General features: G+C 41.3%; 1 protein-coding gene across 1 annotated transcript in view; it reads right to left on the reverse strand.

Moving 5' to 3' along the window:
* The window catches only part of nfkb1 (nuclear factor of kappa light polypeptide gene enhancer in B-cells 1), a 47,049-nt gene extending 35,537 nt beyond the window's left edge, over positions 1-11,512 (reverse strand). The window contains exons 1-3 of the mRNA XM_078289149.1: positions 11,287-11,512; positions 7,755-7,798; positions 7,405-7,486 (exon numbers count right to left, since the gene is read on the reverse strand). Of these exons, the coding sequence (XP_078145275.1) occupies positions 7,405-7,486; positions 7,755-7,793 (121 nt within the window). The 5' untranslated portion in view covers positions 7,794-7,798; positions 11,287-11,512. The remainder of the gene's footprint in view (positions 1-7,404; positions 7,487-7,754; positions 7,799-11,286) is intronic.
* Between the last annotated feature and the right edge of the window lie 1,271 nt (positions 11,513-12,783).

Consider the following 12,783-nt stretch of genomic DNA (forward strand, 5'->3'; position numbering starts at 1 on the left):
ACACACATACAGACAGACAGACAGACAGACAGACAGACAGTCCTTGCTTTGTAGTTTGATGGCATCAAAATCTCACTCCAGCCAGGTACCCAAAGTTGGCAACCCTGGTCTAATAACTTTTTAACGACAAGGCGCAGCTCCCGAATGGAGTTTGAGGGTTTTTGTTTTTTTTTTTTCCTGCGACTAACTGACCAATGAAAACTTGGTCGACTAAGACGCTTCTCATCGACTAACGTTTGGTCGACTATTAGGGGGCAGCCCTAATTTGTTCCCTTTGTTTTCTGTAAAGCACTTTGTGACAAACCGCCTTCAGAAATAAATCTGACTCAAGGTGAAAACTTGTTTTCTCTGCCGTTGCATCCTGCTGCTCAAAACAGAAAATTGGGATTTTTTGAGGAAGTGATCGTCACTGAATTCACAACTGTGAAAAGTCGGGTGTGAAACCATAAAGAGATCTAAACTGTTAAAGTGACGATACATCCGCCCTAAAACTCAATTCACAACTATCATTTCTGCATTTTCACATTCTTAGAATTAACTTCAATTCTTACATCACCAACAGTATAACCAATAGCGAGGAAGTCAAGGATCAGAGGTCAAAACACCCAGATAATAGATGGAACAAATACTCCTGTGACCCCAGGATGACCATGGATGATAGAGAAGTGTGAGGGAAATAAGAGAAATAAGCACCGAGGAGAGAGGAAGATGGAATCGTTCGATTTTCTGTTTCAGTCACTGTGGGATGGAGACAGACAGGCAGCAGCAGATGGACCCTGCTGATCCAGGAACAGTGACTGAGAGGCTGAGGCGGCCACACTGACCCATCAGAAAACAGACAGAAGCATCGATGATAGATGTGTGTGTGTTGGTTTGTTCTGAGCGTCAACATGGCGGCGAGGCAGAAGAACAGGAAGCTTTGCTCATAACGGAGCTGCTTGATAGAAACAAGAAGAAACAGACTCTGCTGAGCTGGAAAACCTCCAGTCATCCCAACCAGGCTTTCTCTGTTCTGTCTTTGTTTCGGTCGGACCGTCGTCTCTGTGTTCGCCGCTGGTTTTAACAAAAAAAAAACGGTAGGAACGCCTCTGATTGGCTGAACGGACGCTGATGAATCCGAAAGCGGTGGCGTCTAAACTTCCTGGATGTTAACTAGTCTAACAATAGTTGAAACTCAACTTCAAGATGAATTACAAACTGTGATCCTCTGTTCTAGTGAGTGAGCAAGTTTTAAATGAAAATCTGCTCTTGTCTGTACTGAGTGTTTCACACAGCACCTGATTATCGACACAAACTAGTCCTGAAAAAAGGCAGGGTAACATATTTCTGCGAAAAATGTATATTAATTATTTTGGCTGGTAAAAATTATTCTCAGCAGGTGATTTGTTTTAGTTTGCCGTCCCTCGGCAGGTGAGGGAAAAGTGAATTTCGGACATTGCACAGTTAACAGAGTAAGATACTGAAGTGAATTGCCAATACAAATGCAGCTAATATATAGCCTACATAGACACACACACACACAACTGAACTGAATAGAGAAATAAAGAACCCCCCCCCCGCCTCCAGTAACCTTTAACTGTGGTAAAGCTGCCTGTCCACCCAACAGTCAGCAGAATCACCAACAGATGATTGGTTCTGCTGGGCGTGACGCGTGACGCCGCTGCATCATCCGTCAGCTGCAGCTTCCTGCATCCTGCCGTCTACCTAACTTCCTGCCTGCATGCAGCCACTTCCTCCCACATCAATCCAAATAACTCACTGCACAACGAACCAATATTCAGCTGATATTCATATTCATATACTCCTGATGACATTTAATCATTTAGGATGAAAAAGTTGTCAGTTATCTGTCTTCAGGTTGCAGGTCTGTCCACCTGTCCCCAGACTGAAGAGACCAGCAGACAGCTGCTGATAAATTCAGTGTCTGGTTCTCTACTCTCCAGGGAACCAGACATCATTTAAAGCTCCATATTCTCACTGTCCAGAGTTTTATTTTGTGTCTTTCTGTCCATTCAAAGCTGTGTGTGTGGTGTCATGAACCAAAAACACTCTCAATCCATTTCTCCACGTTCATTTTCCAGCATCTCTCTGAGCCTTACCAAGAACAGGCCGTTTCTGTCTCCGTGTCTTTAAGGCTCATTAATATTAACGACCCTCCGTTCCGATCGGCTAACCGTTTCGAGAGCGAAACGTGAGACGCCGCGGCCCGGCGGCTACAGGTAGGGAAAACTCTCCGGTAATAAACGATGACGACCGCTCGACCGCTTTGAAAAAAACACTTTGTTAGTCTATTATTTCTTACAGAAATGATAATGAGCGAACCTTTGTGACGCCACAAAGTTACGGAAGTCCAAACGGCTCGTTTAGAGGCTCGCTTTTCTAATATGGATTGTGTGGATTTAGTTTTGATACTTTCACCATGTTTAGATACACATCCAACTCCTTTATCATCACAGAGGAGAGGGGAGTCCTGCTGTACATGATATGTTCTGCGATTTTGGACCTATATATAATTAGCCTCCTCCACACCTGTAGTACTTGGACCCACAGACAATATTGGCTCCAGAGTCAGTATTCTCAGTATTACGCACACATTCACTAATCAGGAAATCACAGAACTATTTTTCTCTGCCGCAGCACAGAGCGCTGTGGGGTGAAAGGCGGTTCAAATAGATGAATCGTTAAACTTCACCATTATTTCATTTACAAGAAGTTAACAATTAGAGAACGCAGAAGAATTACTGTTTTGATCATAGTTTCTCTGTTATCTCTCTACCTGCAATACAGATAGTCATGGAATTCTGGACAAAATCATATCTGACAATAAAAATATTCTCAGATTTGGGTCTGAGAGACAAAATCTCATCAAATGGGGGTCCGCGGCTTTAATGTGGACTAAATTAGGGTCCTTGATATGAAAAACGTTGAAAATCAGTGCTTTAAAGTACAGCTGGGCGATATCACCTGACATCCATATCATGATATATGTCACATTTACCTATCGTACTACCTGTATCGATAAATGAAGCGATCATTTGTTTCTATTTTTACCTTGATGCACAAATATTACATTCTAACCCGAACTCCAGCAACAGAAACAGAAACATGTCAGTGACAACAGCTGTATTGTGTTGTACATGTTGAAACTACATCAGTGATCACAGTCAGAGTCGGAGGAGACAGAAAGTTGGCTTCTTAACATTGCTGGCAATGGAGAGATCTGATCCCCTACAATGACGAAGCAGAAGTATCGGCCATGTTGGTGAAAAGAGTCTATTAGGTTGGTTAAAAACTCATAGTGTCAGTTTCGGTAAATTTTCGGTACACTGCCCAGCCCTAACTTAAGAGTCCTATTCTAATCTAAACATCTAGTTGGCTGCTAAAATACTGACAGTGAATGGGGAATTTTGGACCTTTCCAAACACTGTAGCTGTCCCACATCCAACACAGCTCAATTCAAAACTAGTCATTTCAGAAACTACTTGGATCCACGTGGTTTTCATGTTCTGACGCTCTGCTTCTCTGATGCAGGTTAAGACGGGAAAGTCGACATCAGAGGGTACAAACTGCACCGTGGGTCTGAGTGTGCAGAAGTCTTTTCTCTGTTCCAGAGGTCAACTGAAGTCAACTTCGCTCGAGTCCCAAGTCAGTCTCAAGTCTTGAGGCACAAGTCTCAAATCAAGTCTCAAGTTGAAATGTAGATTGCCAAGTCGAGTCCATGTCATTAATGTCAAGTCTCAAGTCTAAACAGCAAGTCAAGTCAGTTGTTTTTAGTCGTTTTAATAAAAAAAACTTGGTAAGAGCATCATGAGTTTGATTTCTATAATCAGTTTCATCTTCACTAAATTCAATCATTCCATACAAATTCAGAAAACAGAATTTAAATTCAGTCGTCTGCTGGAACAAATCTCATCACTTTCAATCTAAGTCATTTACACAAACACAAGATCTCAAGTCAAGACTTTAGAAACCTTTTCAAGTCATCAAAGTACAAGTCAGAGTCGAGTCCCAAGTCACCAGAACCCAAGCCAAGTCAAGTCTCAAGTCTTCTCGTCAAGTCTCAAGCAGTTGAAATTGTGACTAAAGTCTGACTCGAGTCCAAGTCATGTGACTCGAGTCCCCACCTCTGCTCTGCTCCCTGCAGCAGCTTGGCAGAGCCTCAGCAGTAGGAGTTCAACACTGCAGCAGAAAGTTAAACAGCAACTACTCTGCGTGTGTTTTAAAGGTCAAACAACATGAGCAGGTTTACATTTCACCACAGCAAAAATTCTCCTCATGAATGTTTTTCAGTGTGAAATGAAGTCCACCTTTGTACCAACAATAATTTGAAGGCATTTTCCGCAATTTCATTTCTCACTCATTTAATGCTCTCTGGCTCTGTGGGACAGCAGAATTAAAACGGCACAAACTGAGCATGTGCGTGTTCACCTCAAAGCAGTTTATTAAAACTCTGCAGTGTTTCCTCCTTCAGTTCAGTTGGTTTGTCCAGGTGAGAACAACGACCTTTGAACTGTGGTGGCACAAAACTAACGGCACAGAGAGTCTCAGTCAGAACTGTGCTGCGGTTCATTAATCCAACTGACTACAGGAAACCACCCTAAAACACAAGGGATTATGGGTATGAGGAGGCGGATGTTGACATCTGATAGCCAGCAGTTCCTCATGCTTGGAAAGCCGAGCAGAACAAAATGAAGTCTGGACTGATGCTGATGAGGATTTGAATGATGACGTTTTGGTGGTGCAGAGATTTTTTATTTCCTCTCCCTTTCCCTCAAAAACTCTGCTGGCACTAATCTCCTTCCATATGTGACCTCTGACCCTTGACCTCCTTGTTGACCTCAGTGGATCAGAGACTCACAGAAATGACTAACATGTAAATGTAAAATGAGATAATTTTCCCCTCATCCCACACACACACACTAGCTTCCCTCTGAGCTCACACCCAGATCCACCCACCTCATCTAAAACTACCGTTCTATCTTTACTTTACCCAGAAGCCTTCAGGAGAACAACAGAGAAGTGAGAGTGGAAAGACGCCGTGGGCTCGAGTCCCAAACTCACCGCAGCGTAGCGATACTGTGACGTCACGAAACTCCTGTTTCACTTTACGCTCCTCAGATGGGAGAGAGGGGAGAGAGCATGGTGCTTTTACAGGTTTGTTTTCCACAAAGAGAAAGTGCAGTTTGCTCAGTTCAGAGTGTTTTTCCTGCGAGGCTGAACAGGACACAGCGGCTGCTTCACCCCAAAACACAACAGTCACTATTTAACAGCCAACTAGATGTTTAGAGTAGAACAGGACTGTAAATGATGGTTGGTTACCTGGAGAGCAGACTAACACATTACTCTGTAACGCTTTGGAGTACTTAGATTACTCTTTTGTGGTAATGAGTAACTTAACAGAGGCTACATCTGTGATCTTACTGGTTCACTGTATGTCGGGACTCCCCTCTCCTCTGTGATGATAAAGGAGTTGGATGTGTATCTAAACATGGTGAAAGCATCAAAACTAAATCCACACAATCCATATTAGAAAAGCGAGCCTCTAAACGAGCCGTTTGGACTTCCGTAACTTTGTGGCGTCACAAAGGTTCGCTCATTATCATTTCTGTAAGAAATAATAGACTAACAAAGTGTTTTTTTCAAAGCGGTCGAGCGGTCGTCATCGTTTATTACCGGAGAGTTTTCCCTACCTGTAGCCGCCGGGCCGCGGCGTCTCACGTTTCGCTCTCGAAACGGTTAGCCGATCGGAACGGAGGGTCGTTAATATTAATGAGCCTTAAAGACACGGCGACAGAAACGGCCTGTTCTTGGTAAGGCTCAGAGAGATGCTGGAAAATGAACGTGGAGAAATGGATTGAGAGTGTTTTTGGTTCATGACACCACACACACAGCTTTGAATGGACAGAAAGACACAAAATAAAACTCTGGGAAGTGGAGAATATGGACCTTTAATATAATTTAACTTCTTTCAGTGGAATCATATGGTGATGATATGGTGATATGGTGATATGGTGATTTTGGGAGATCGTGACACACAATTCTGCTCTAGAGCTGGGCGATATGAAGTAAATATCACGATAATCATAAGGATTTTTTTCAATATCGATGTATATCATGATATGGCTCACGTCGGCAAAATCACGTGAAATAATCAGATTCATGTTTTTTTTTTTTTTTAAACAAAATGTGCTTCTTATCATCAGTTCAAACAGTAGAAGTGTGTGTTATGATTTCCCAAAAATCACCACATCATCACCATATGATTCCAATGAAAGACCATAAACACTAATATTGAATTATTGCCCGGTCCGAGGCAGCTCTGCAGTAATGAATGACAGAGGCTGCGTACCCGTCGCTGGTCAGGTGAAAACCTTGTAACTCCAAAATGTCAACTTTCCAGAAACCAAGAAAAGCAGCCTTGTTTTCAGAGTGATGATGATGCATTCTTGACTTCATCCAATGGGTTGTGAAACGGTTTCAGAAGCCTGAGGGGTCGGAGAACTTTCTCAACCCACAGAGAAGCATGAAACCCTTCAATACAACATCATGGTACTTTATAAATCTCAGTGTGAGGGTGTGACTGGTGTGTCAGTTGGGGAACAGACGATCCTAACCATACTGTCTGTAGAGATCTGAAGTCCAGGTTTGACCTCCAGTGTCTCAGACTTTGGCCCGATCCCAAACCGGCCCCTCCCCCCTCGCCCTCCGTCTGTGCGTTCACATGGAGCGTTCTCCATATTAAGATCCGTCCCAAACCAATTAGCAGGGAGTGTAAGTGGAACTGTAAAACCCTCTGACAGCGAGTCAGCATCGATGCAGACTCACGATCGTCCGCTAGCAGGAAGTGCAGCTGCAACAGGAGACTGGAGGAAACACCTTTCAAATGTTAAGTTCCGTCTTTCTACCTTTGTTTTCCTCACGCTGACTTTACAGCTTCAAACAAAATCATGGAATGTGTGGTGAAGTTTAAAACTAAAAAAGGAGAATATCACTTTGTCTCTAAGGTCGCTTGACTTGCAGCAAACCCCGTAAATGCCTTTATACATGCGAACATAAAAAAAGTCCAGTTTACTTCACGTCATTCTCATGGTTTTGGATGTTATGAGTTTACAGTGACAGTTGCAACGTGTTATCTTTGCCTCTCGTAAAATTTGAAACGGCAAAACAGCCGTCTGAGCACGGCGTCTATCGGTCGCCATGGTGACGACTGCTTCCAATTCTTCCAGTAGAGTGGCGAGGGCGTCCCACAGTTTGTTAGTGCATTTCTACGCTCCCCTGCATTACAGCTGCCAGTGTGACCTGATTTGGAGTGACACTTGGTGGTGAAGTGGCAGTGGGTGGAGGCTGGTTTGGGATTGGGCCTTTACCATGATGATGATGATGAAAATGAAGATGAAGTCTTACCTGTCCGCAGCGCTGTGGTTTGTGACATCGGGGGAAAATTTTGAAATTCCCATAATGGATCTATCATTATATTGTCAAGAAGCTGCAAGACAAACACAAACACACACACATACAATGAGAACACGAATTCATCATTCATGATGTGGAGGCACTTTGCCCAACAAAAGTTAAAAGCTAAAGGTTTCACTTTATTGGCTAAAATACATTATTTACAAATGTATTATCATATTGTCTGTATTCTCATCATTTTGCATTCATTTTGCTGTTTTGTTCCTATTGTGCTGCTTTACTCGTTAGCCTTGTCCTTCGGTTTATTCGATTAAACTGTTCGTTAAGTACAGTCAGTTTACCTGGTGGTGAGTGGCCAGGTAGTGGTCGTCTCCAGCCATGGTGTCTGCCAACAACAGAAAACATACGTTTTCACAGTATTCCCATGATGTCACATGCATTTCCTACCAATATGGCGCTTTACAATACACACAGCTCATTGGCTGTGTTTGTCATTTGATTGTAATCACCTGTTATTTTCCTACCAAGATGGCCGTGTGGTGATGTAATATGGAAATTCTTTATTAGGAAAAACCCCTTGAGATGTACCATCTCGTTTTCAAGGGGGTCCGCAACGACAAAAATACAATATAAACACAATTAGACAAAACATTTAACAAAAACAAAAAATAACAACAAGATAATTAAACGATACCAAAAGAGAAAAAAAAAACTATAAATATCAAATAATAAGAAAACAAAATCAGGAGATCATACTCCAAGCAGAGCATGAAAGTGGATCATTCATTCATAGATTATAGAAAAGTATTAAAGTATTAATGTCAGTGAGAGCATTAAGTAATAAAGTTATAAAACATAATTATAGAGGTGTTATTATAGACATGTACAACTGATCCTATAATAAGAAGACAGGGTATTTTTGAACAGGTGGAAAGATGATATGGACCGAATATTTCCAGGTAGATTATTCCAATCAGAGGGAGTTTAAACATAAAGACTTTCTTAGCTGTTGACTTAGAGACTGCAGGAACAGAAAAAAAGAGCTGCAGAGTGTCTCAATTGATAATTAGAGGAGAAAGGTTCCATAAACACTTTTAAATAGTGAGGGTAATTGAAATGTATACATTTAAAAATAAACTGCAGCCAATGTCGCTGTCTTCTTATGATGGGAGACGGCAAATTAAGAGTTTCATACATTGTACAATGATGAGTTATGAAAGGACAGCCAAGAACAAATCTGCATAGTGTATTATAAACTATATTGAGAGGAAGAAGATTAGTTTTGGATGCAGCCTGAAATACAACATCAGCATAATCCAATATTGGTAAGATGAGTTGTAGCGCAAGCTTCTTTCTAACAGTAAATGAAAAGCAGTTTCTGGAACGGTAAAGAACACCAATACTGAAGTTCATTTTCTTCACAATATAATTAATATGACATTTAAATGAGAGTTCAGAGTCTAGCCATAGGCCCAGGTATTTGGTGTGTTCCACTCTTTGCAGTGGCGTATCATCAAGACAGGCAATAACACATGAATAAGCTTTGACAAGTACCAAAAATCATAGTGTGAGATTTAGTTTTATTGAGTAGTAATTTATTAGCTGCGAGCCAGTGTTGTAGGATATTAAAATCAGACTGCAAAGCTGATTCAATCTGTATTAAATTAGTTTTAGGTGTGTATATTACCGTATCGTCCGCAGAAAGCTGAACACAACATTCAGAACAAATTGAGAGGAGCTCATTAATAAAAATGGAAAAAAGAAGTGGACCAAGTGTTGAGCCTTGAGGCACGCCGCGTTGTACTAATGTATCAGATTTGCTTCCTTGAATGACAACACATTGTTTTCTGTTATGAAGATAGGAATTGAACCAAAGTAAAGCATTACGTGACAGACCAACAGAGTGAAGTTTATCTAAAAGAAGGTAGTGATCGACCAGATCAAAAGCCTTGGTCAAATCAATGAAAATTGCACCTGTTAATTTACTATCGTTAGATGCAGAGAAGATATCATTTGTAAGTTTTAATAAAGCAGTAGTTGTGGAATGATTTGATCGAAAGCCAGATTGAAAAAGTGATAAGATATTGTACTTATTGAGATAATATGACAATTGATCATAAATTAGTTTTTCAAATACTTTTGCAGTAGAACAGATGATTGAAATTGGTTTATAATTATTGGGTTCAAGTACATCGCCCCCTTTGTGCAAGGCAGTGATACGTGAACATTTCCAGATGGCAGGTATTTCACAAGTAGATAAAGACGTTAAAAAGATCACAAAGAGGGTACATGAGAATGTGGGGCGATAATTTAAGAAATTTGGTTTCAATGCGATCTAATCCAGGACCACTACTCACTTTTAGATCATTAATGGCATCCTGTACCTCAACAGGTGTTATATTCCTGAAAGAGAAGGAGCTGTGACTAGACAGTACATTGTTAAAATCACCACCAACTGAAGGATCAGGCATTATAGCAGAACAAACCCAGGAGAAATGCTGATTAAATGCTTGAGCGACTAAAAGTGGACAATTTTGGAATAAAATCATTATTGTTTAGGATTTTTAAAGTCCTGAGCAAGAGATTCTTTATAATAATTGGATTTGGCATTTCTGGTCATAGTTTTGCTCATATTTCTCAACTGTCTGTACTTTTCCCAGTCAGCAGGATCCTTGGACTTTCGAAATGTAACAGAATACTATGAATATAGAACATTTCAGTTCTATAGTTGTAATAAGCAGTGCTGAAGTGGCAAATCAAAAGGAGCTTAAACTATGACCTCCAGTTGAAATGCTTTATGAAAAGTATTAATTTATGTTTTTTCCCTTTAAAAGACCCTAGCTCCACATAACCTAGATCCGTTTGGTGCTAGTTACCATGCTGTGAACTGTGAATTCATGCCAAAGATTCAGCCTGAAAATTGGATAAACTCTATTCTGCAAATAAAAAGGTTGGTAGAGTGATTTTAGGTTGATTTAGCCTTCACTGTATCTCTAATGATAATATAAACTATAATTAAGAAATAATCACTTGACACTTGTTGCTGCTTGCCATCGCGCGCTCCCGCACTAGCACCGGCTGGACATGAACGCGCCTGTCTGAGTTATGCTAGCTCTCTGGCTAACAGCTAGCCCTGTTGGGGTGTTTTGTTGTTTATCTCGTTAGAACAACCTTCAACAAGTTAACATACGGGTTTTCTCAACTTGCTATTTGAGAACACCGCTAGCAGTTACGTTTCTGCTAATTGTTACACGTTACAGAAAGTCTTGTCATTGCAAATTGCTACCAGCAGTAGCTAACAGGTAGCTAGCCCCGATACATTCCGTTCTCTTGTATGGAGAGAACGCAACGCGAACCTCCACCTGGCAGTTAAATGGTTCTTTGCTTATCGGCAAAGGAACATACAAGGTAGAAAATAAGTGAAGCCCTAATAAGAGTCACAAGAGTCATTAGGATCCAGTCTTCAATTCGGCATGCATAAAACCCACTGAACAGCTCTTGGTTTAATAAAATGTAAACTTTTAGGACCAGTTCGCCTGTTATTCCCACTATCTTCTTCCACCAAACTATACCGTGGGCCGAATATACCAGCAGCAACTAACGATTAAAAACATGTCTTAAGTCATGTTCTACAAGATGTGCAAGTTTGGCCATAAGCAAGCGAGTTTTGTGTGACGGTCTCCCCATACATGAGTGGACGGCACGTATCGGAGCTAACAGTTAGCTGGCTAATAAGGAAGTGAGTAGCATAACAAAGCAAGTTGGCAAGACTCACATTGTTGTAACAGATCACGGTAACGTTAATGTTAGCTATGATAATGAGCAATGCTGTTATCTGTCTTATTATCACACAATACACAGTCATTGTCTTACCTAGTTAGCTAGGTCAGGTCAAAAGTCGGATCCCCTCAACATGAAATATCAGTGACAGTCCGCCAATCCACTTCAGTTCAGTTGACTTTTGCACATCATTTCGCCATGCCCATGCTGAACCAGTGGATCCATGAACAAGAACTAAACAACATTAAAGCACGTCATGACGCGAAAAGACCGTGTTATTACAGTTTATAACACGACAATAATTAACTGTGAGTAGATAGACTGAACAAAAGCCAGCAGGTGACACCAAGTTGGTCAGTTGTTCATAAAGTTGACTTCCTTCCCCACTGGAAATTCCCTGTGACGTAGTTGGTTCAGCCAGAGAGGAGGTAAAAACGAAGAGGTTTCTCTCTTACCCAAATTTGAACTTCTACAAACGTCATCAAGAAGCGCCACAGCTTTGGTTATGCCCTCACCTGAGGGGATTATCAAATCCAAGAACGCTAAATCAATACTTGTGTTCTTGAGGAGAACATTCTTCCCAAATTGTCTTTAAGGGTGGACTGGACACACTGATCTGTTGTGTCTGTCCCTATATGTAATTTTAAATTAATTTTCAATGAGAGGCGTCTGTTGTCTGGACAGGGCCGATGACACGTCCGTCTCCGTCAGATCTCCATCCATTTTGATGGACAAAAACTTCAACTTTTTCTGGATGGATGCATTTGTCATCATCCGTTTAGCCAATCAGAATCGAGGAGGCGGTCCTAGGTCTGTTTTTGGGGAAAATGGCGGCGAACACCGAGACCTTGGAGGAGACTGTAATTAATACCTACAGTGTAAGCTACACCATCCTGTTGTACAAAACATCATCAAATGATTCCAAAGACAAAATGGAGAAAGCCTGGCAGAACGTTGGGACGACTGCACATCTGCCAGGTTGTTTTTTAGTGAATAAATCCAGTATTACATGTAACAGATTAGCTAAGCAGGGAGCTAGCTAAAGTTACGGTAGCTATACCTCAAACATGATTTCTCACATTCCAACACAAACCAACTGACAGAAATCTGTCAAAACATTCTGTCCTTTTTCTGACGCATCAGTACGGCCGCCCTCTTGGAGAGAACACATTTCTGAAGAAGGAGAGCTCAGAGAAGCTTCTGACAGTTTGAGACGGACTGTGCTCCACGTCTTCTGAGCAATTAAGACTCACAGCAGTTGGTTTTCCCAGCTGGTTCAACCTGCTCTCTATAGCTACAGATTGTTGTGCCGTTTGGGCGTGATGCGTCGTTCTCGCAATGAATCTTGGGACTTCCTTTTCGATCTCATTGGCCAATTCACCATCTGATGCATCCTCCATAGTTTGAAGTTAACAAGTAACATTAAGTAGTAGCCTACTTCCGGGATAAATTAATGTTAAACTAGTGAGATATGGCCATCTGTTAGATATTAAATATAAAACATTAACAATATTAAACATTTCAGGTTTAGAAAAAGCAGGAAGTTGGGAAGGCTGCTGCAGCATCTGCATCAAAACCAGGTGAGCAGGT

This window comes from Centroberyx gerrardi, chromosome 16, assembly GCF_048128805.1.
Source record: "Centroberyx gerrardi isolate f3 chromosome 16, fCenGer3.hap1.cur.20231027, whole genome shotgun sequence".
Lineage (NCBI taxonomy): Eukaryota > Metazoa > Chordata > Actinopteri > Beryciformes > Berycidae > Centroberyx > Centroberyx gerrardi.